General features: G+C 38.7%; 1 protein-coding gene across 1 annotated transcript in view; it reads right to left on the bottom strand.

The window, feature by feature from the left end:
* The window catches only part of LOC117429224 (zinc finger protein basonuclin-1-like), a 36,868-nt gene extending 18,604 nt beyond the window's left edge, over nt 1-18,264 (bottom strand). Inside the window, exon 1 of the mRNA XM_058998938.1 lies at nt 17,932-18,264. Within this exon, the coding sequence (XP_058854921.1) occupies nt 17,932-17,940 (9 nt within the window). The 5' untranslated portion in view covers nt 17,941-18,264. The remainder of the gene's footprint in view (nt 1-17,931) is intronic.
* Nucleotides 18,265-26,302: the final 8,038 nt, after the last annotated feature.

The raw sequence follows: 26,302 nt of genomic DNA, 5'->3' as shown, positions 1-26,302 counted from the left end.
CCAAGCCCCTGAACAATTCAGCCACTTGATTTCCTCATTTATTGGCGTTTCCAGTGCTGGGCATTTGCAAGCAGTTAATTGTTTTTAGAGCGAAGGCACCCTTTTCATAAAGCATTAGCCTTTCAGGGGTAGACATTGCTCATGGTTGTTCCTCTTTGTGCCCCGTTTAAACACTAGTCTAATAATTGCAAACTAAACGTCTGAATATGGTTCACCGTGAGGAATGTATTTTAGGTGTACTCCAAATTAGCTGAGCTCTTAATCTTTAAAAGTAGAAGCCAAGTGCTCAGATTCTAATGTCTGCCTGCATACTTTGGCAAACTCTTTCAAAGTGTATCCTACAGGGCTGCTTAACCTAAGCCAATAGTTTTTACAAAATGTTGTGACAACTTTTTTTTCTTACAGAATCACATGTCACAAGTAGAGTCTTCTGTTCCCAAAAGGGTCAAAGGGCAAGGTACAGTGGTTAGAGCCAAACTATGAAATCCACTGCTAATAGAGAGACTCTTCAAAGTGGGGTTACGAAAAAAAAGGTGTGCCTGCCACTGGAACAAAACCGTTTAAACAGGATGTTCCCCCCCGAGGTGCTGCATCTAATCCACAAATTACAACGCAAGTTTTAACAGGCATGTTCCATCTATCACTAGGAGTAGAGTAATTAACAAAAGGAAAACTAACCTAGAGATATTTTCAGCAGTTCTTAGTTACCATGTTTAATAAACTACCTACCCACACATTGAACATCACAAACGCTAAGTGATGGTATAACTACTGAGGATGAGTCACATGTTTCTAAAAGTTTAATTTCTCAAACAGGACAAAACAAGAAGAAAAAAAGAAACGTTTCCCAGCCGGACCAGATTTATTATAGAACTGTCCCACAGTCGAGTCCCTAAATTATATTTATTACCACATCATCCAAAACGCAGAGAATACACATATCATAGCACGCAATATGGGTTTATCCAAGTTAGAAATTTATATAATTAAAATATGTTGTATAATAAAAAGGAGTTTCTTTTTTTCATTCAGGAATCCTACATTTCTTGCAACCCCCCCCCCCCCCCCCTTTTTTTTTTAACAACTAACAATTTGTAATATAGAGAAAGTCACCCGTATGCTTATATTTTCTCATCTTATATTGAATTGAGCCCCATTGAATTTGAATCCTTTCACAGCTGGGTCAAGACCACCGCTGGTGAAGCAATGTAGGTTCCATATGGTGGCTGTTGGTGGAGGGGCAGGGGGGCAGTGTGAAATACCTTACATAGTGTTTAGGAGCAATGACAGGACAGCAATAACTCTTACTATAGTAGCAGTAGTATATACACACACACCAACTTAAAATCATATAACACATATCAATAATAATAATAAAAATATTTTAGAAAAGTACAAAAAATATATATACAAATTCAATACACAGTAACCCCCCCTCTTTGTTGAAGACATGGGACTAGTTAGCTTTTTTTTTAGGTAGCTTTCTTTTCTACTGCTTTTCTCACTCCTGAAGCCCCTAGCTGTGAAAAAGTCAATATAAATGAACTGCATGCTGGGCAATAGATCCACTTCTAGTTGAGCTCAAAGTTGTGACACGGGGGAAGGAGCATGGGCTCGATTAGCAGAGGGCCTGGATGTTTTGGGGAACAGCAGCGGAACCCTGCCCAGACATCTGCAGTCAGCATTAGTGTAGCTCTATAGATTTTAAAAGACATCCCTGTCTGCCTTCACTTGAACTGACAAAGAAAAAAGGAAAGGCCAAGGGGGATTCATCTGAGCCCACTCAGATACACAGCTACTTCAAGTGCCAGCTTCCCTCAAAACGGTTTGATTAACTTGGAATTGTAGTCAATAATGTGACCTCATTTCAGAGAGGGCAGCTTTAATAGACAGTCTGATTGCATGGAGGGGCAAAGAGTACTAGCCACTTCCAACTGCAGGGGAGCAGAGTTAAACATTCTTGCAAAGATCAGCGTTGTTTCTTTTCCAGGGAATAAACGGTGCATGTTGAGTCCCTTTCACTGTAAGGCTCTGTAATCAATTGATTTAACAGTATTCCCTCCATTATTTGTTATTAAGAAAATAAAAGCTTCTGGGTGTCAATAAAACACAACGATTATTAAAATAAAAGTTGTTTATTCACTGAACCAGCTGCATTGCTCTAACCAACTATATACTGAAATTTAAAAGGAAGATATCATAGTGGAAAGAGAATCAAGATCATTTGGTTCATGAAGTTCACTTTCGAGTAAAACAAATTCAATCAATGGCCTTCATTTCTGACAGCACCACATGGGACCACGAGAAAGTCAAGGGTATTGAGTGCACCAGGACAGACTGAAGAAACATAAAATCCAGGCATAGCGATGTGTGCTTAAACTGACTCTAATAACTCCTGTCGTCTTTTATTCTGCGGCAGTGCAAGGTTGTACAATAGAATATTCATAAATGACATAGATGACAGCTTAGCTAATGTCATAACTGACTCGTATCAAAGCCACCTGGACGTCTGCCTTCACAAAATGCATTTTAAGTAGCACATTCTCAGATTTACATACGTTTCATGAAAGATTTCTGCGGCTTCAGGGCAGTAAAGATGCGTGTCAGCGTACTTTTTATAATTATTGCAGACGTCACCAAAAAAAAAAAAGTTTGTGAAGTATATCATTTATTTTAATTTCCTTGTGTTGGTTTTTATATGCCTACAGACTCTTCAGGTCGATAGAAGTCCATTTTCCACAGGGACAGTAACTCAGATTCATAACATTTTTAAACAGATCTCAGCTGGGAGGATAGATATTTAAAAACTGCCAGGTGCTTAAGAATAAAAAGCATGCTATCTCTCGAACTTCTAACGAAAAGGTAACGTTTAGAGCGAACAATTGAAATATGTCTGGAAGGAGATTAATCTTGTACTAGCTACTTGGCAAACTTTCTAGGGTCAAGATAAAGCCTGAAATTTCAGACACAAGTTATCTTTTATGCAAATCGCCCAAAAATGCCAAGAGGTAGGATAGTTTTAGAATAAAGATCACATTGGCTCAACACAGTTATTTCCTTGTGCTCTAGCACTCAACAAACATGTGTGTGACAGATTATAGTTAAAGCAGGCTCACTGGTTTATAACATTAAATGGTTGAACTACTCTCTGTGTCTGGGTGAACTCAAGACCTGAGATTTGGAAATGCAGGTTTCTACTGCGGTATCTGTTTATAATTAAACGGGACCTGCTTTAACGAGACAGTCAAAAAAAAAAAAAAAAACAACACAAAATAATCTATCTATCTATATAATATATATATATACACACACACACACACACACACAAGCAGTGTAGATAGGTAACCTAGCTTAAATTATACAGTAATGTTTTGCTGATAGATGTAATCACATATTGTAATCACAGAAAAAAAGTGAAACAAACTGTGCCTGTAATGTAATCATCACTTTATTTAAAATGATATGGAATGAGCACAGAAATCTAGATCGGCCAGAATAAACTTTAAAAAGATATTTCCTTATGCAAGTTGTACAGTCTAACTGCAATTATTAAACCTATCCCAAATCATCCCTGGAAATGCAATTAAATAATATTCACCAGAATATCAGTGTCCGAGTCTAGAATACACTACAGCCTTGTTGGTCCACAGACTGCATTACTAGAGTGATCCAAGACAGCGACACAGACCCGGCTGCACTCTGCCAGCTGCAGACTATAGATCCCTTTTTAAGCATTTACCCCAGAGGACTCTGGTGGCTTGGCAAGTCAATTTTCCATGGCCAGGTCACTGCCACTCAGATCATTAGGTCACACAAGAGAAAAGGAAATGGTTGCGATTAATAAAGGAGGCTTCTAGCTTGCTGCTGCATTTTTGTTGTCTGGTATTGATCAGAAATGTCCACATCAGACGAGAAATGCTTTTACGATAATCTGCTCCCACGTCATGCTATATAATGGGTGCATTAGCAGTGTACGTCTCTTTACAGCTAACACCGTGCTCTGTCTCTTTCGAATTACTGTTTGCGTTATTTCGGGTTTGACTGAGTGGTCTTATTCAGAAGTGAAAAGTTTAGCGACCTTCAGTCAAAAGACTAATGGTTGTGTGACTTAAGAGCTACTGAGCAAAGCAGAACGCCTGCACGGAACTGTTCATGAAGAGACTTTTTGTTCTTGGACATGTATGTTTGCTCTGGCAGTGAGGGACAGAGAGGCAGAAAGCATTTAAATGCACACATTCTTCAGGGATACTGGGGTCCGAGCCACTCCCCAGGAGACTCCCTGCCTGTGTCCCCAGGCTACAATCCTCTTCTTGGGCTTAAGGATCCAGGGAAATGCCAGACCTAAAGAATACCGTGTCAAGACAGAAACACTGACCTTGAGAAATGCTAGGAGGAACCAAGCAAACAAATCAATGCAAACATGCATTTCAATCCATGCACTGGGATTCTTTGCAGTGCTTTCAAAAGCTCCAAAAAGTTAAGACCTTGAAAACAGCTCTTGCACCGGCATTGTATGAGAAAAAAACAGCCTTTTATATTAGTTACATTTAAAGGACTAATCATTTATATCTTTGCATTCTTTCTTAGCAGGTCCAAAGGGTAGCTTAGCAATCCCTGGCTGCTTCATAACAGACTACTGAAAAAAAGGCCATCTGGATACCATCAGTCTCGCCCAAAGGTAAACACCATTGACATGTGGCCTGGCCTGTTGGCCAGCGCAGGTTAGGGGTCACGATGACAAACGAGTGACCCAAGCGCCCTGAAAGGTAAAGATGTCTCTGGAATCTTTCACCGGGGGACAACACTGAGTGTTAAAGAAGGTTCGCGCTGAGGAATGACATTGTGCGTTGCTGGTCTGTGGCATCTTAAACTTGGATCGTCCAGCTGACAGTGGTGTTAGCTGGCACTACTATTAATTCCTATATAATAATAATAATGATAATAATAATAATAATAATAATAATAATAATAATAATAATAATAATAATAATGTTTAAAAGCATAGTCTTTTGTTAATTAAAAAAAAATAACATAAAACATAATGTACATATACATTCAAATATCATGGTCAGTTTTTAAATATAGCAAAACATTCTAGTTTGCCAAATCAGTTCAGTATATCTGTATTGAGAAAAGGATTTAAAAATGTGTATGGCCAGCAACTCTAGAGAGTATTTTGTTTCTTGTTGCAAGTTACTTTCAATTGAACTGTGAACGATGATAATTTCTCATTTCGCTGGAATGTGGGTAATGCTGAGCTAAGTCAACAGATCTTGATAAAGAGTTCTGTGCTTCCAAACTGACACCGGATTATATTTCCGCAGGTGAAAGCCATCCTAAAGCTTGTCACCTCAAGGGGAAAAACTAACAGGGGGAAGAGTAGCTTCTACCAATCTGCTGCTTTGTTTAGTCAACACAAGCATTTAAACATTGAACTACCCGACAGTGAACCATGCAGCCTCCAATCCTCTCAGTATCTCCCCCCTCCTTCACTCATTTAGAGATCACACCTGATAATGCTGACTCTCACACAGGCAATACATATGCCAGTTCTCTTTGGGGTGGTTCTGAACAGGGCTAGGGTCAATTCCTGCTTTTCATTTCCAATTGAATTTCCAATTTCTTTTTAAAATCAATTCCTTCAAAGGAATTGGAATTGAAATGTTAAAAGACATAATTGTTGGAATTGTTCAACTGCTTTCATTTAAAGTCCATTTAATTGACTAACAGTGACTTCAATTTAAGAAATTTGTCGCCATTGTGAGAAGCTCGCTCATTTTAACAGAATACTGCCGACTGCAATTTTGATCAGCGATGTGTTGGAATTCATTAAAAAGCAATTGGAATTGGAAATTGATTTTAAAAACTATGCGATACAGAGGAAAGCAAGTCGTCAATTCATAAGTGTAGAGGACTAATGATGACAAAAGACATGTGAGAATAGTTTCATATTTTGATGTCCCATGAAGACGGATGTTGTCATTCTAGGACCTTGTGTTTCATTTACAAATCTCTTAGCAATGTACTTAATGCTAGTTAATTAACACTAAAAATGAATCTGTAATTGTCTCATGCATCAACTTCATGGAACAGAGAAATAGGATTCATTGTTCATGAGGTCACACCTTCACTCGCTCAAACCGGGCACAGATATTTGAGATTGTATTTTGTGCATAGAAGTCAGCGAATTTGCACGTCTGCTTTTTTAAATATGCATACAGCGGTTGTACAAAGTGCTCTTTCTGAGAAAGTGAAGATTGAGACCTTGTATGCTTAAGAGGCAGGTATGGAGCAGTTAGGCACATAAATATAAGGTTTAACTGGATGATTACCTACTGTACCTCTGCGCAGTAAATATTAATTCAAAATGTCAAAAACAAACACACCTTCCCAGGAAGGATTCGCAATAATCTGTAATGAATCTTACTGAGAACATATTGTGAATGTCAGGATAGACGACCAGGCTTGGTCTCCTAACCCCTATATACCACGCCCTCTATAAACCTAAATACTCGGATTCACAGGCAGCAGCACATCTAAGTTGGGGATGCAGTGGTCACGGTGGTGGAAGTGCTACACCAGTAGTTATTACAGCCACATATCTTGACCTCACACAAGCTTATATCAAATCCTGTTGACATGAGAGCAAGACTTTTCTATAGGGAACGAATGAGGCAATAAAGGAGAGGTGAACCGCTGAAGATTGTTTTCCTGCGTGCATGCTCTCAAACTGTTTTGGTCTCATTAAGGGAACATCTTTCTTTCTTAGCTGTTGTACAACGGCTTATCTTTTGGTCACGTGTGTTGTGTTGCACTGTATGAAGTGCCAGTGCTTTTCAGCCAGCGTGTGTCGTGTTGCACTGTATGAAGTGCCAGTGCTTTTCAGCCAGCGTGTGTCGTGTTGCACTGTATGAAGTGCCAGTGCTTTTCAGCCAGCGAGTGTCCTGTTGCTCTTATTTTCCAATCAGAACTGAGCCTGGCTAACCAGGTGGGCTGCCTGCGCGCTGTGTGCTTCTCAGCAGCTGGATGACAGATCCAGTCAACACCTCTTTAATGAAGGAGGGGGCCACTATAAAGGGGATCCAGTGACACCAATTTATACTTTTCCAGGCATTTAAAAAGGAACACTTTTTACAACTTTTTTTTTTTTTTTTCCCTGAATCAAATAACTATTTTGTCTAGGCGTTGATGTTCTGTCTACCGTTTCTACAATTCCTTGGTTTGGCCTGTTTTCAAATATTTTATTTGAAACAAATATTTAACGGTTTCTCCATTTTAAAACCTGAAGCTGGAACTATCGGGGTCTTATTCATTATTATTATTTATTTCTTAGCAGACGCCCTTATCCAGGGCGACTTACAATTGTTACAAGATATCACATTATACATTATTTCACATACAATTACCCATTTATACAGTTGGGTTTTTACTGGAGCAATCTAGGTAAAGTACCTTGCTCAAGGTTACAACAGCAGTGTCCTCCACCTGGGATTGAACCCATGACCCTCTGGTCAAGAGTCCAGAGCCCTAACCACTACTCCACACTGCTGCCCTATTCATGTGTTAAGATGAACTGCATTATAAAGTCTTTAAAAAAAAAAGTTAAATAAATATGGTGGCATTAATAAAACTGTTACTAAGTCAATACTTTGCTAGATAAACATTATGGGCTGTATTCAAAAACATTTTTAAGCATTTACTGCTGTGCATATATTTCATGTACAGCAAAACAAATTCAAAATCAGCACATGCTTAATAGATCTATTGAGTATATTATTATACTGCATAGATTCTGTATTGACATGAACCACAATATGAAGCTCATTTTGTAACTTTAATGGGAAACCTCTGTGAATGGATACAAAACAGAGTCACTCTGAAATTCAGCAACAGGTTTTCAAAGCGACCGACACGCTGAAGTGCTTATAAACAGCCTGCGTACATCTGCAGTGAAGGACTCAGGCCTCACCGAAAGCTGATAACACATGCTGCAAGGATCAGTGAGATTCACAGCCATGCTCAAAACTGCCACCCCAGCTCTTTAAGGGTGTACAGTGTGTACTACTTAATATAACAGACACAGGGTGCATACACTTTATAATTACAGCGGGATTGGGTTATAGTCAAATATACAGCTGTACTGTAATTAGAATGCTTGATCTGAAGAGTGGAGTTATTGGTCTCCCTAGAATAGCTGGAATTAAGGTCACAGGAGAGCAAGCTCAGATTTCTGAGGCAACCCCTCAGGAAACGCTGTACATTGAAGAAGGCAGCAAACATGCTCTGGCAAACATGGTGGTATGTGTGTATGTGTGTATGCATGCTTAGTTTACTGGAATTCACACCATTATTCTGAACAAATCAAAGTCTGAAAATATGTTTGTTTTTCATTAAAATGCCCTGTGTCACATTTAAAAAGAAAAATCCACTCATAACTTCAAATAATCATCAATTCTGAGGAAAATCTAAAAGTGCGTTGAGTAGACAAACGTCTCCTGTCCCTTCAAATACAGAAGTGAAATTCCGCCTTCTCAGACGGGTTGCAAACCTTACAAGCAAAACCTTTTCCAAAGCACTGCGTGATTCTACCTGACATGGGGAGAATGACAAGGCGGCATGCTACCAGTACTCAAGAAAATGCTACAAAGGGCTGATAGAGGGTTAAACTATTGAACGTACCTAACCTACAAATCTGGTTAAATATACATGGGACCATTGCAAATGCTGCCCCACACAATACAAAACTTTTCTTTTAGACTTCTATTATTCAATACACACACATTCGCTTTAAATGTCTTATGCTGGCCAACTTTATACAGTATCCCAACTAATGGTACAATTCGAAAAGCCCCAAATCCCTTGTTTGCTCATGACGTTCAACTTTGAGGGTCACAGAAGATTCTTTTTTAGCAGTCATCCTCCCCTTCATGTACTCGGCTGATGTAATGAAGCGCAAGGGGGGGGGATTGCTGATGAAATTGGAAAAGCATGTGCAGATAAAAATCAACCTCAGACAGATTCAGACACTTCCAGCCACTCCGCAGATGCCCCAGTGCTGGGAGCCACCCTCCCAGGAGAGATGATTCACCTGGAAGGAGGGCCAAGCGCTGCCAGATGTGTAGGAAGCTGCCTGGGACCCACACGCTAACACTGTCTCAATTGTGTGAAGCATATGCTTTCAGTCAAGGGTGAAAAATGCAGGCACCAGCACATGCCAAAAGTCTTTCAAGCATGGCCCACCAGTCAGCCTGAAGCTTAACACGCTGATCCTCCGAGTCAGCAGATGCATGTCACCACAGTGCAAGTCAAGGCTGGTTAAACTATAAAGCAGCTAAGGGACCTAATCCAGACATTCAGCCCTAACAAACAAAAAAAATTACATTCGTCAGTATGAGCATTTAAGGCAGACTGTTAGATGACATTCTGCTTAAAAAAAAAACATTTTAAAAAGAAAGAGAAAAGAGACAGAGAGAAAGAAGAGTTATGGTCCCTTTCAAAAAAAAGTTTGGATGTATCCGAGGCAATCATTTATGATCCACACAGGAAAAAGCTCATTCGGAATTCAGGTTTTACAAGATACAGTACCAAGTTTTTAAATCAAACAACACTGATAGCAATAAATAACGCATCAATCCAAACTACCGGGGAACTTACTAAACCAATAAAATGACCAAGCTTTCTCTTACCGTGTACCCTTATTGATGTTGCAACTACAATTGCATTTACAGTTACTGGATTACAAAACGACTCACTGAATGCATAACGTCTGGCTGACTACTGTATATCTCATCATAACGGAGTTCTGAGATTAAAAATGTAGTGCATATCTCAGGGTCTTGATCACTCACATATACAGTAAATAATCCACTGTATGCCTCTCCACTACAAAAATAGGGATTTATCTAATAATAATAATAATAATAATAATAATAATAATAATAATAATAATAATAATAATAATAATGAAAAAGAATGCATGTGTTGCTTTGTTAGTGATTCCACCACAAAGTCCTTGGGATTTTGACAGTGCATCTCAGATGCTGTGATCAAATCCTTTTGTACAGTAAATCCTTTCCAAATCCCCCCTCACCTGGATTCCAGCTCACAGATGACTACCTTTAGTGCTGCTGCTGCCTGTAAATGTCTCAGGCTTTTGCAAGAATGTTGAAGTTACACAATGACCTCATTGTGCTGTGATACGGCTTGTCTGAGCTGCATTTTGTGGCAGACTCACACCTGTTCCCACCTATGCCAAAGGGCCACAAAAGCCAAAGTTACATCAATCAGCATTTAAACTCATCAAATGAATGTGGCTTTTTGCTTTCTGTCTCAGCCGGTATCTATGTCTACTGCACTTCACAAAGACCTACCTTGTCATCTGAAAGTTTAACCATTTTTGTGCCAAATTAAAGGTGAAACATGTGCAGTGGCTAAACTCTCAGACATGGCTCTTTGCAAGGGTCTAGAATCCCAAGAGGATATTAAAAGAACATCTTGTGTACAAATGAACTGGGTGATCTCTCATTTTATAACCCAGTTTAAAATATGGAAATCTCATCCAATTACAGAAGTAAGCATACATTTGAAATCCTATATATATATATATATAAAAACAAGCAGTACAGCTTCTCACTCAGGTCAGAGGAGTTGGGGCCGTCACTCAATATTTGGTGCTTTAAGTAATTATGTTAAAGACTGAAGTACCATATGTCTAAAGAGACGAATTATCAAAAAGGAAGTGGCCACATTCCCTGCAGCTATATAAATAACGCTCTCCAACTTCCTATGTACTCAGCAGAATTTCATTCACTAAACTTCGATGTGAAATGTGGTTATTCCACTTAGTAGCAAAATCATTTGCAGGCCAGGTTACATTTAACTGCCAATGCTGTAATACACACGCGGAGTAGAAAATCCTATGAACTCTCCTGGTTAGACACCTTGTGTGGATGAGACAGCCCACACCAGAACAGGCAATAGCCGTGCATCTGTGTTTTACTGCTCAAGAGCAATTCACAAAATGTAAACCCTCCAGGTATGAATATGCAACTCATTGCTGTAAGCCGTGGGGAAATGGGTCAGGTTTACCAAGGTCTTCACACTTTTGGGGTAAATGAAATGTCACACACTCTATTTCACACCTTTGCATGCTTGACAAGTTTGGTAACCTAATGAGTTTTTCATTTTCCTTTTACAAAAACGTGTGTTAAACTCGTCTTAAACCCAAACATTGAATCATACCCTTTCCCAATTGCTCAATCAAAAATGCTCAAATATTGCAGGACGGGGCAGGGAGTCTTTCATACCATGTTTAATAGTGGTTTACATAAGAAAAAAACACATCTGATACATTGCACACACCATTTCACATTAAAAGGGGGTACTTTACAAAAAGACACATTAAACAAATACCTTACCCTGGTTTGTTGGCTCAGAAATGCCTAAACCTCTCATTTTATCACAAGAACACTGACTGCTGCAGATAGGCTTCAGCAGATCCCCACACTTGCATTATGGCACATGGATACTTCCAACTCCTCAGCATCTGTCTCATTCCTGGGCTTCCCGCTGCACTCTGAAGAAAACCTCTAAAGGAAATATTTATTTGTATATATTCTTACCAGCTTGAAGGGCCATGAAAGTCACAAACACACACTATATATATATACACACACACACACACACACACACACACACATATACACATATACACATTTCAAACAGAGACTACAATGCTGCATCACATGCGAGAGACCTCCTGAACCCTGTTAGCTCTGTTTCTAGGTAACGGTATCCTTTAGAACAGCACTGACAAGTCTGGCACAGAAGTATGCAGCAGATTACATACAATTTAATATTACTTATTTTGACATGACAGAGATATAACTTGCACGGTGCAAGTGCAAATAAATAAAAATGCACTGTTGATAATGTTCAATGTTGCCATTATTCTTCTGATAACATTTATTTAAAATATTTAGATACTGCTGTATATATATATAAAGTGTAAACACTGCATTTTAAAACAGAAGGTAACAAAAAGATGACTAGAACAGTAGCCTGATGTGACTACATTAAAAATAATTAAATAAAGCAGGCTCTGCAAACTCTGTACAGAAAATCACAGGCGCTTCATTGATGGATTGAGCAGAATTAGATTAAGAAATCACCATGCCTTGCATTGACTGCTGAGGTCCATTCATTTTAATAACAGCAAGAATGTACTGTGTATTGTGTTTCTTCTATTGAGGGCTCTATGGAGCAACGGACTGTGCAGCTGCATTTATTCCCACATGATAAATGCCTTCTTCTTATCAGTTTTATATTACCCGACACAGACATGACTAGCGCTGAGCTGGCGCGCAATCAGTTCTCTGTCCCATTGACAAGAACCAGGCGGTGGCTAATATCCAGCCCAACAACACACCATCAATACTGCTGCTCTGTTTATCTTCCATGGGTACGTTTACCATCAAAAGCACATTGCTTTACATGGCAACAATTAGACTGAGGTTTACAGCAAATATATATATATATATATATATATATATATATATATATATATATATATATATATATATATATAATGTATGGAAAATGATTACTTCTTAAATGAAGTCTTATAGGGTGGTGTACTCAGAATCTCATCACTGGGCATGATCCAACCTGATTTAAAGGGGACTATATTACCTGCACACATATAATCATGACAACTAAACTGAACTAAACCTACAATTGAAAAGGAAAAAAAACAAAAAAAACACAACACAGATTCTAGCCTATTTTTAAAAACAGCAACAGTTTATTTTTGTGGGTATTATGAAATAGGGAATACAAATCAGAACTCGCTGATCTGTCCATTATATATATTATATATATATATATATATATATATATATATATATATATATATATATATATATACACACACACACACACAGACATTATAATTTTATAGTACAATCCTCCCCTTTGTCATTAATCTGCTGTGGAACTGTGGAACTTTCACTTTGTCTACAGTGACCCCTACTGGTAAACGTGAGCCAGGAGAGGTTGCTGTGCCAGGAAGCAAAGCTTGCCAATAATCATTAAGTAAAATGCATTGATTTTCCCATACCCAATACAATAGCCACACATCCCTCCTCCCCAGTAAACATATTTCAGGAATGTATTTGTTACCCGGTCTAGACTTTATCATCTCCAGTTGAAAGAAGAAGATTACTATAATTAAATGTTTTCACTTAACTGAAGAGGTTGTATCACGTATGCCAACAATAGTTAAAAAAAACAAAAAACTGTTGCCTTGAGCAAGACTATTGTGATAGAGTAAACCGATAGGAAAGTTCCTGTCTGTTATTACAGAAAGTGTATGTAATCCTGCAAGCCTACCTATGTTCAGTCTGCAACAGTTTCACAATGTCTGATGACACAGCTGTGGGGTTTGCCCTTCTGATTTTGCCTATTGTATATACACCAACACAACCGGAAAATAAACATTTGCTACAATGACTGATCTAGAGTCATGTTCATTACCATGTTCAAAAACACAAGACCACTGGGTGTACATGAGGACCAGGGTTGAAAACAAAAAGCACTAGTCCGTTTGACAAGGGGGGCGCTTGAATTGAGTACACTAGTCCATTTGACAAGGGGGGGGTGCTTGAATTGAGTACACTAGTCCGTTTGACAAGGTGGGTGTTTGAATTGAGGACACTAGTCCATTTGACAAGGGGGGGGTGCTTGAATTGAGGACACTAGTCCGTTTAACAAGGGGGGGTGCTTGAATTGAGTACACTAGTCCGTTTGACAAGGGGGGGGGTGCTTGAATTGAGTACACTAGTCCGTTTGACAGGGGGGGGGTGCTTGAATTGAGCACTTGTTGGCTGTAGACAGACGTCAATCTAGTACAGTAACTCACACCAATGGTGGAGGGCATTCTGCAGGAAGTCTGGAGCAAGTTAAGCACATTCAGCCTCTGTGTTCATCTACAGGTAATCTGAAGTCCTTGAGCAATCAATGTGCACAACAGATTATAAGTGTCCCCAGAGAAAGAAATCAAAAGACACAGTGACCCTGATGGGACCTCTAAGAACAAGCTTTAAACCACTGGTCCAAATAGTCACAAAGATTATGATTCAGTGGCTGCTACATAGCTAGCAGTGTATTTATTGAACTCTCGATATATCATCCAAATAAATGAACTGAGAATGGTGCACAAGCAGGGGTGAAGAGAAACCTGATCAAAAAAGAAACTCATCATCTCTCAGCCATAAGAGACTCCACTTCTGTTTATTTCTTTCTGGAAGTGAAGAAGGAAAAATCAATAAATGCCTGTGGTAGCATCGCAATCCAGCTGCAGCATTAATGTTTTAGAAGCTTAGAGAGATGCTTCATCTCCACTAGGCTGTAGCCCTTGGAGAACTGAGCTTCCCAAACAGAATACCGTAGTACTGTGCTGTATGTAAAACATGTGTACGTTTAAAAGCAGAAGGGAACTAATTGATAAAACCCAATTTGCATTCAGCACACAGCTTTAGCAGTTATTTTAATTAAGCTGTTGCCACATCAGTAACCAAACAAGCACATGCTATTCCTCTAATGTGATCTGTTATTAACATACAACACCCCCAAACTATTATTTAGACAGCACTGTGACACAGGGGACTAATTATCTATCTATCCATCTATCTATATTTATATCTAAAGAGCCAACTTCCCAAAGTTTCAGCATGTTTAATATACTGTTGTCAAGGGAAAGTGGAGGTAATTATAGGCTTTTGATGCCATGGTAACTTCAGTCACTTATTTCTATTTAAATCTATGAATGTGTTTGTGATGTTATTTACTACATAGTTAATGATGTAACAATCTACTAGTCCTTTCTATTTAAACAGGAATCCTGGTATTGAGTCTATTTATCCATATATATTCCTTTAGTTTTCTATAGTGTACATTATCTAATTGTATTTCTTCTAACACTGCACATTGTAGGTCATTCCCATATATAAGGTGTGTTAAAATTGAATTTCATATTTGTTGAGATATAAAAGAAGGGTCTGTCTGCAGGCAGGTCCCTGGAATAGAACATGAATACCCCAGTACTCCCTCCAGACAGCTGCTGCATGCCTATGATTCGGAAGTGAGCAGGACTGAATGGAAACCCTGTCTGTGTGTCGTGGAATGAAGCACTATTTCACAAACTGGTTTCACACAGAATGGCTTCCAATCCTCTAATCAGAGCGATTACTATGGCTTGTGCTGGCAAATCACTAGAAAATTAAGGAAAACATCCTTCTACTGGGAAAGTCTATAATGTGCAGTTTATTTAGAGTACCCTACTCCCCTGCGATTACTGGGAAAGTATCGGAAACACAGGGGATAGTGTAGAAGACTTCTCAGTTTAGTTAAGAACTCATTTAGGTCTCTAAAGGCTTAGTTCACTCAACCCACATTTTAATCTACTGCTCCAATATAAAAGTACGAAGACCAAAAATCCCATTGTTTTGGGTGTTTCACTAATTGCAAATGTAGAACATATAAACAATATTTAAAAAAGGTTTCACCACTTGTCATGTCATCTGAGCTGAACTCTGGGTCCAGTAAATGCTCTAGGAGTTTACAGTATGTGCAATGGAAAAAGGCCAGAAATCTACCTCCCTAGACACTGAATCTTAATCTCTAAACTATTTTGGTATTTCATGTTTATGCCACAGTTTCAACATTGCTATCCCGTGACATTAGGAAAATATAAATCAAAAGGCGACAGCTCCCTTGTAGAGACTGGTACGGAGAAGGGAGCTGCCTACCACAGGCAACACCCACAGCCCTGGCCAGATGTGCTCACTAAAGCCCTGCCAGTATTAACTACTTTGACACTACTAATGCCTTTGTTTATGCTAAGATAATCACTGCGTCTCCTGCAATTTAAACCTCTGCGGTTCTCCGACAGCAATTACCAGGAGGATAGACGCAGCACGGCCCTAATGAGGTGGCACTGGCACCCAACACAAAACACATAAAGGCATCTTGATCATTTTGAATCCAATTAAAGAAATGCTCACTTTGTTTCACTAGCACGTTGGGGTTTAAAAAAAAAAACAAGATGGTAACTTTATAAAAAAAAAAACTACGTCAGACAGTTGTTGTACATAGCACAATTGAACCCCCCTCGGGGAAGGTAAAGGGCAATGGACTGTATGATAAAAGACATACAGAACTTACAAATCAATATCATAGCTTACTTCACTTGATATGCACTTCTCTTCCACTGTGCTGTGAATTTCACATGTATGCAGATACCAATGTATAGAACATTATTCACGATTCTAACATCCATCAGTACAATGTATTGTACATATATATATATATATATATACATATACATACATATACACACACACACACACACACACACACACACACACACACACACACATATATATATGGAACAGAATAAGCATGCATAGCACCTATAAATTAAATCTGATTGACTGCTCATTAACACAGAAACAATATTAACAAAAATAATCAGATTCTTCCAGCACTGAAACATACTTTCAGCTCCAATGCATAAACAAAGGGTTAAGTGGTTGCTAATTCCAAGGAGTAAACTGTTTGCCTTTCATTCATCTCCTCTTTACCAGCACTGCCTGACACTCCATGCATCATCGTTTTCACTCTGGAACATTTGGTTCCAGTCATGGGGGGGAGCAAGCCTTGGTAATTTTAAACATATTTAATGCAAGTCTATGACATAATGCTGATTAATACAGTGGGTTTCATCACAGCTTGACTTTTAAATATTTTAATTATAACAAAAAGCCCTTTCTCCAATTACACTAATGACCTTAGCCCAAGCTGCACTGTTCTACAATCTACACATGTCATATCTGCAATACAAGGCATGATCAAACTATAATATGTTTTTCAATACGCGCTGGTTGAAGTGGAGTTACACCCATTGATTTTTTTCAACTAATGTTTAGTTATTTTTAAAATGTGACCTGGAACAGAGTAGCCTTTAATGATCCATTAATCAGCAAAACACTGTGCTTGTTTAATGACACAGAGGGACGTTGTTTATTAAGGCTAAAAAGCAGTTTGCACCTTTAAATAATAAACCCGTTGTTAAGCACAAAGAAACTTGATTAAGGACTCAAAAGCGCACTAAGCTGTGTGTCATTAGTTTTGTAACATTTTACAAACTTTTTAATAGAACTTGATGAATCAGACCTACAGTGTTCTACAATCTTTTAAAAAGTATAATCTACTTAGTCAACCAATATTCACACATCGGTCACTAACTGGACATGAACCCACTGCCCTAGCTGATTTGTCATACTGTAGTGGTTGTCTTCAACATTGTGACTGTTCAGAACGACGGAAAGACACCGCCAATTATAGGTTCATACAAAGCTGCAGTACAGTCAATTATGTACTCTCTTTGGTTGGGCTATTTGCCTTTGCTCACATTTTTTTGCAGTGATTTGTTATTTTAAAATGTACAACACATCCAAATAAAATTCAAAATAAAAACTTAAGATAACCTTGGAAATTTCTGACTGGAAAAGTCACCCCAAAAAAAAGATGTTGATGGTAAATGAAGCTGCTCTAAGAACAGTCGCTTGGAATGCAAGTTTTAAAACACCGGGACAACTCCGAGATGTCTCTAAAAGGCCTCCCAGCTGCAGTGGGTAGGAGGCACGCATGTTTTGTAATACAATCAATGACAAATGCCTTACCTCCGAGTTTGTATTAACACATTTTTTGTCAAACTATTCCAAGTTCCCCCACTGATAACTATGCATTTGATTCTATTTTGGGATTTATACAAATAGTAGAAAAATGCGGTTTAAATGTTTGCTTTTTTTATAATTCAATCTACAATTTACTTAATCATTAAAGGACACCAGTATTTAAACCTTTACATACCGCCGTCATGGTTTTTGTTGATCTGCCATAGGTCGCTGATTGCAAAACCTTTTTGTTTGTTTTCAAAAGAAGAAGAAGAAAAAAAAACGTTGTATATTTTTGCTTAGAACATTATTTGGTTTTCTCAACATGAAGGCTATATGATCAGTCCTGTCGCAAAAGAAGCGTTGATTTGAAAGATGAGATCCTTATTTAGCACAGCGGTGTAGGAACACACGATTGTAAAGGTGTGACATCGTTCCTGTCACCTCTAATTGTCGCCACTCATCGAATCCATCGTGAACAATCCACCTGCAGGCGAATTTCACCTGTGAAATCATTTCTAGTTGATTGGTTTTGCAAGTGACAAACATACCACCCCACTGTGCTTCCCAATGTGGTGGTGTTTAGTTCAGACTTGTCTTGTTAGATGACAGGTTTGAATGGCGTTTTGTATTACTATGAGAAAACAATGCTTTAAGAACAGAAACCTCCAAAGGGAAGTTTTTTGTTGCAGTCGCGATTAAAAAACAAAACACAACAACAAAAGCAAAAGAGTAACATAATAACACAGGGGTGCAAATTTGGTTCCATGGCGATTGCGCCACCAACATTAAATTCTGGCGCCAGCAGACGTTTATTTATTTATTTATTTATTTTATCATTTCTTAACAACCCTAGATTCGGACAGGTTCTCATTGGGTCTGGAGTACACACATGACCCACCCACACTCACCCACATACACAGGAGAGAAGGTTCGCGTCGTGTCGCAGACCACATTTACAGTTATCAATTAAATATTTGTTCAGCAAGTCAAAAAGGTACCTGGACAAAGACTTGACATGTAACAATATATTGTAAAATACGTTTTTTGCAAGTGTCTTCACTTTACTGCAAAAGTTAAGCTTAGCTAGTTTATAAAACACATTCTGTTGACTAAAAAATACTTATGCTTTGGTTAGATGCATATAATCACGTATTTATGATAAAACCAGATCAGTTGTTGCAGCTAATGTAAATATAATCCATTAATAAAATTTAAATATAGCAATTTTTATGTTAAGCGATTGTTTCTTCATCAGTTTGTTAATTAGACCCAGCAAAATACTCACAATTAAACTACATCTATCCACATCTAAAATACCCTCTTTTTAAATACATGTTTGTTTACAAATTATTTTTCTTCTAAGAAAGCATGAAAGTAATATTACAGGCTGCTATGAGGCTTTCCATGGATGAGAGAGATGGCAGAATTTCCTTTTTTACAAAATATAAAGCAGGTAAACATGATTACAAATATGCCATGTTTTTAAATTTGCTTGACCATACCTCTCTGCATTACAAAGCTTACCTAAGCTTTACCATGCTTTCACCATGCTTTACTACACTTACTTATGCTTTTACTATGGGAAACTTGTGTTATCAAGCATGGAAGTGGGACAGATTGACGTTTTCTTTCAGATTTTTTTGACACGCCTCTGCATGTACAGTAATTGAATCGATTAATTTGGAGAATCACTGGAGTGTGATGCATTGTTGGCACCATGGTGGCTGGACTGCACACCTGGCAGAGATAAGAGCTCTGAATGGTGGAGGAACAGCAGCAGACAATGAAGAAAAAAGACAAAAAAAAAAATCATATTTTTACTTCCGTTGATTAGAATCTACTACATAAATGACATGAAATGGAAAGAAAACAAAGCTGGAATGTACTGTGGATGCACCTATCAAATGTACCAGTATACAAGCCTTCCCTATTGAAAAGATTTACAATAGATCCACATGGGACTGTCCTTTTTGGGATTCTCAAATCACCCCAACCAATATATTATAAAGATGCCAGGGATGGGAATAAGAGTCTTGTTGCATAGCAGTTTGATCCATTCCTGGTTTTACTATGAGTTTAATAAGACACACCTGAGCTTGTTACCTATACACTGTGGCTAATCATGCTTATATTAAAACCTGGAATAGGTAAAATTGCTGTGCAATAGGTCCATCCCTGGACCCTACAGTTCTGCACAGTCTTGTCAATCACAGATATGTATGGTTAAGCATGGTAAAATCATGGTTATCCACGGTAAAGCACATGCATACCAGTCAGTACCGTAGTGAACTTTGATAAGTGACATGAATGGTATATTCCTTCAAATATATATTTTATAACACTGCTTTAAATGAAATGGCTTTCCAATGCTAACTGGGAGGATGTGTGCAGTTATCTCATAGATCTTTTCTAATGTTCTTGAAAATATGGATTTCTAAAGCACCCTACATTCCTCTGGGGTGCTTTCATTTTCCAGCTCATTAAAAAGCTTTGCTATGGCTGTGAGTTAGTTGTCAGCCCACGTATTTAAAACGGGTGCTGTTAGGTCCTGTACCCTTGCCATTCTTCAGTGACAGTATTGATTCTTCTGCTGTGGACACACTGCAATTTCTGTACACAGTCTTTGTCTCAACTCCCCTTACTGTGATTTCTTTCCTTCAGGCACTTCTGTCTTCCTTCATAGCAGTGTTCTCCGAGTCTCAGTATGATGTTATTGCTTTCTTTATTTCTTCCTCACTGCGCCCTGTGTAGGCGCAAACAACACAAGTGTGCTCATGTAGAATAAATTTAAAAAAAAAAAAAAGAAACACAACTGTATCCTAGTCTGGTAAGCGCATCAGTGCGAACTCTAAAGTCATTAATGTCAGCAATCTTCTCAGCTCTTGGAGCAATGTACTCTACCAATGTGAGTTTTTAATCTTGCTAAAAAAACACACACACACGTTGAAATAAACGACAGTATAGTCCCTGAGGGGGCAATAATCTTTATTTTGAAAAGTCGTCTAATGAAAAACCCCCATATAGTTACTGATGTAAGGCCTCCTGCTGTTTTAAAAATAGTTTTTACATATTCAAGAAACTCTTTACCTTATAAGCTATGTTACAATTATGGCAAAAAACACCATTGGGGGAAAAAGAAAGAGCCCTTTTGTTTTTTCATTTGTTCACAATTTTATTTTGCTTTCCCAGATCCACAATGAGGAGACTTTATATGACATGCCCAACCTCCCACTGAAGTTAGTAGCAGGGACAGTGCTATTAAGTTCACAGTGACTGTAGTGGCAAGACTGGGATACCAGATGACTACCATTCAACAGTAAGCAGATTCAAATGTCATTCTACTGTTCTGCTGTGTTTGCAATCACTTTGAGTGGTCCTGGGATCTGTTGCTCCAATATTGAACAATTATCATGTTTCTCTAAATCAGCCTTATCTGTTTTTGAACTTCCCTGGAAAATCGAAAGTGAACAGCCTCATTTCATTCAAATCATGTGACAATGCGACCTTTCAGCTCTGCCAGCCCCACCCACTCTCTCTGTCATTGTCACATGACTTGAATGGAATGAGGAAGACTGTTCAGTCCCACCACTTAGGGTTCTCCAGACAAGCTTAAAGAAAGCAAACAGCAAGGTAAAGGCATGTATAAAGAACAATGATAAGAACTCCACATTGGAGCAAATGAATGATTGCAAACGCCCTAAACAAGCAAGGGTAAAAAAGAAAAAAGGTTAAAGCTGCTTTTTACAATTCCCACAAATGCTGTACGTATGACTTACGCTGGTGTGGCTTGCCTTCTGAATAAACTCCTTGAGGTTGACTTGAACAGGAACTGGGACTTTTGGAGCGGAGGTATGCAAATATCTCCGGCTTTGCCATCTTTCTGTTCCGTTTACACTTCGATTCCAATCCACTCATTCCACCTGACTGGCGCACACACAGCTGCTTTGTTCTTTCATTTAGCCCACTTGCAGGGCCACGTCCTCCATCCTCATCACTCTGATTGGAGGGGGTTTCATTGGCATGTCATGTGCAATACATCAGAGGAGATCAGCAACCAGCCTGAAAGTCAGATGACAATGAACACATGCACAACACACGCTTACTTTTTGAGATAAGGTGGCATGCTGAAGAAAGTTAAGTGTAATGAAAAAAAAGAAAGCTTTGCAAAATGGTCTTAGCTTAACTGTTGTTCCGATGTTTGAGCAATTCTACTCAAGCATGCTTAAGTTCAGTGGAGGATGTTTTTAAAGAAGGTTTTGAAAGCAAAAAGCTTGCAATCTTTAACAAACAAACATATAATCTTAGTAATCTTACTGCTCTTGTTTATTCTAAGCCATCAACATTTATGACATCAGCCCTGATTAAGAAATCTCCCATTACCTGCAAAGGCTTGTCTTGCATGGGTACCAACATATGAAAAATGCTGTTTTGTAACATACAGTTTGTGCTTATCTGCACAATACTTTTTGTTTTGCAGATCAAAATTAAACACATGTCTGCTTGAGTTTCATAGCGTTTTACCCCAGGATTAATGATCGAGTGTTTTGAAATTGTGGATGAAAACCCGGTTCTTCATTATTGTTTGTTGGATGAGTCGGCCATGGACACCGTAAGTACTCTATGTACTAGACCTTCAATAGCAGACACTAAGATACATGAATCTTTAGTCATTTTGTTTAGCTGCTTTAGAGCAAAGGGGATATCCGGTATGAAAAGTCTGCTACAGTTTTGTTCCCAACACATGACTCCCAGCTGTCTTTTCTTTATCTCTCCCCTGGGTTTTCTACTATGTCCGATTGGCTTGGAAACTTAATGGGAATCTTGGTTTGGGGTTGCAGCAGACATGTGTCACACATTGTGCTGAGTGTTGAGTGGCTTGAGTGCACAGGCTTGCCACACACAGTGCTTCCTGCATGCACAGCCCTGTAGCAGGCGAAGGAAGACAGCGTGAAAGTAAAAAGTGACCCCCCCCAAAACAATCCCATTAACAGCCTTGTTGCAGGTCCATGTACTGCAATAGAATGATGAGGTGCAAAGAATACTGTTGATACCAGAAAGTGTCTGTCACTTATGTGCCCACTGAGCTCTATCTAGAAAGCATTAACACACCAGAAGATACTTGGTCCTGGTTCATATCATAGTATTGCTTCATGCCCCACACATCTTACTAGTCTTGTAGTGCGTCTTGTCATTGTCACTATCCCTAGAATCCTATTACACAAGTCTCTTAACTAGCTGCTTTTCTTTCATCTAGACATTGTACTCATGGAAACAAGTCTAAAACTCACGAGTTTCTCCCAGATTGCTTTAAAACTGAAATACCGGTAAATAATTACATATCTAAATTAAACAGCCAATCGGTACATGAACTGCTTCGCGTCCAATATATTCCGTCCATGAAAATGTCAATACAATGATGTGGCTCAGGCAACTGAAGCGCAGACTACACATCATAACGACTTGGAAGAGAACTTCAAGCTGGTTCTCTACTTATGTAAGTCTAGTCAGATATATGAATCTACCACCTGTGGGCAGCATGTCAATATCATTGGAGCCCAGAACTGCACTCCACTGGGTTTTTTTTTTTAAAATACCTTTTTAATAGTTTTTGTACCAGATTATTAATGAATGTCCATTTCTTTGGTCACAATTTTGTTAGCCAATACCAGACAGCTTTTACTAGTAATTATAATGGGAGAATTGCTTGTTCTTAAAAATATATATATTCATGTTCAATATTAAATATTATTCTTTACTATATGTTTTGGCATTATTGTATAGTGTAATGTAGGCTGTTTTTACTCATGTTCAGTAATGACACTTGTGCATTGGCTAGAATAACAGAACATAATTAAGTAATGTGTCCAGTTTATGTATTAAATATTGGGTGAATTGTGCAGTAAAATAAATAAATAAATAAATAAATAAATACAGTCACACAGAAATATTTGTTCCGGTAATTCTTCTTGAGCAAATAAACAAAAATAAATGTTCCACCTCTTAATGCAATCTATTGTTTTAATCAAGATAACATTTTTGCAGTGCAATGACACTTTTTTTTCCACAAGGCGCCATCAAATAATTTACGTGAACAGTGTAGATTTTCTGATGTTACCAGCTAAAGAGAAGTTGTGTCGGTAAACGTGAGCTCAGATACAGTGCTTGAGGGAAAACTATTAGAGAATGAGGGAACGGGGGAGCAGTGAGAGTGAATTCTATATTCCGAAAAGAGAGTTTGAAGGAATATTCATGATTCCAGCTCTCACGAGCATTAAGTATGATACTGTTTATAGTTAAATATACTAGTTGAGATTTATGAGCTGGCTGGGGAGCTGCAGGCTGTCTGGCTGTGATCGTACCCGTTTCAGATTCCAGATCTTTCTGAAAGCCCACGGGGCAGGCCTCACCGGTGCATGCTTCACTGCGGTGTCCGATTGCTGAGGGAAAAATCAATAGAACAGGCCAGAGAACAGCAGCAGCAGAAACATGAACTTTTCATATTCTGCCCTACTGTCCAAGGTACATGTGTTTCTTTACAAGGTCCATGCATCTGGGGGGGGGGGGGGGGGGGACCATCTGTCAGCGAGCAGGTTTGGAGGAGAATGGGGAAAGGCATCCTTTATAGAAAGTCCAGGTGATATGATGCCAAGTGCAAAAAGAAACCTGCCAAGTTTCCAGACAGGATGATTCATACATTCTGAGACAATCCGCTCTTGGCATTTATTAAAACCGAAGAAATCCAAGACAGCTGGATAATAGGTGTTTTCCTCCCTTCCCTAGGATTCAAAATAATACAGAATGCTTTATTTCCTGTTCTACAGGGCACTGTTCTTTGAGGACATCTTTAACAACTCCAGCATCATGTCTGTAAAAAGAAATAAATAGAGTAAAATCATTTAAAAATCACGCAAGAGCACTCCTGAAGTTCATGCAGAAGGACTTGCTCTGTAATTGGATGCACTTTTGGCTTCAAAAAAAAAACAAAAAAAAAAAAACAACAATCTCCAAGCTGACACAGTAGCTTCACGCATTAGCACAGTATGGAGCTGACCCCGTGCATCAGGAGGTCACGACTGGAATTACAGCTCTGGATGTCAAGCCTGGGGATGTGGCAAATGTACTGGTCTCCGGAATGTATGGCTGGGGGACACCTCTGCATGCTTGTATGGGTAAGGATTGCCCTCAAGGGGTGAAGGGAGGAAAGATTACTAGCAACAGAACAGCTTAGATACTGAATAGGAGTGGCAGGCTGTGGTGAAGGCTCGGGAGGCCCTTGGCCACTGTTTTTTTTTTCTTCTAAATTTTACCTTGTAGGGAAATAATAAAATAGGAAACTCCTGGTGGGGACAGATGGTTAATGAACTATAAATATGGAATGAAGATTATAAAAAAAAAATACTGTGTATTCCAAGTGGATACTTCCTGTAATGTATTGTCTAGCCTTTTCTGCAGTTTCGTGCACCGCAAACGGCTAGCAAATGACAGAACAAGATGAATAGACTGATACAGACAAACTAATAAACATCCCATGCAAAGCTATGAAGAGGCTAGACCAATTGTGTTTCAGTCCCAGTGGTTTTGACTGTGTATTTCCGTGATAACCACTCAGTGCCAGTCTAAGACTACTAGAGCTCAATTCAATTTAGTCTCCTGGTTGGGTTGGTTCCTGGTCCCAGAGGTGAAAGACAGGGTTTTTTCCACTGAAAAACCAGGGGGGCTGATTTCCGATAACTGCAGTAAGTGTGCCTGAAAGATGAATCTTTCAAGAACTGTGCAACCACTTCTGATTAATACTGAAGCGAGTTTCCCAAAAACCCTTGTGAGAGTGCAGCTTGTTCCGAGAGGTTCTCAAGCATCTTCCAGTTTACAGGCATCGCTCACAGAAATGTTCTGTTCGAATTTTGGACAACAATCATCACAATCAATAGTTTACCAGTTTACGATCTAGAATATAAGTGTATGCAAAAATTATATATATATATACTGTTATTGTTCTTTATTTTCTAACCTATCAGTGCTTCGTTTTTCAGACGTTGGGAGAAATAGTGATCGAAGGGCAATCATGTGGCTGGAATGGAAAAGTAATCTCCCCAGTTTGCTATGCTTCCTTTTCAAGACCACAGCTGTTAACCACACTGCAGCGTATGATCAGAACATGCCTACTTTCTGTATTTGAGGTCCAATCTCAGTTCTTTTGATGCAAACCGGCGTCAGTCAGCACTCACTAGCACACTGGGCCCCTCATTTCTTTAAGGAATAGCTTAGTGAAATAAACACTGCAGTAAAGCGAATTGGGACAGGACGGAATTACAGTGTAATTTTAAGGATCTTTAATTCCAGTTAGTGTTGTTAGCAAGTGCATCTAAATTGCAGTTCACACGATGTTTAAATGCAATGCACTCCATAATTATATCCACCAATAATTGACATGCTCTCTGAAGTAAAGTTCAGGGACTTTCATCCACTATGCCTTAAATCAATAATTATGGCACTGACATCCTTATAGCAACAGAATCATTTCATTTTTAATTTAAACTTTAAAACTGGATTTAAAATATTCCTTG

This window comes from Acipenser ruthenus, chromosome 24 (assembly GCF_902713425.1).
Source record: "Acipenser ruthenus chromosome 24, fAciRut3.2 maternal haplotype, whole genome shotgun sequence".
Classification (NCBI taxonomy): domain Eukaryota; kingdom Metazoa; phylum Chordata; class Actinopteri; order Acipenseriformes; family Acipenseridae; genus Acipenser; species Acipenser ruthenus.
This window is presented reverse-complemented; position numbering and strand designations above follow the sequence as displayed.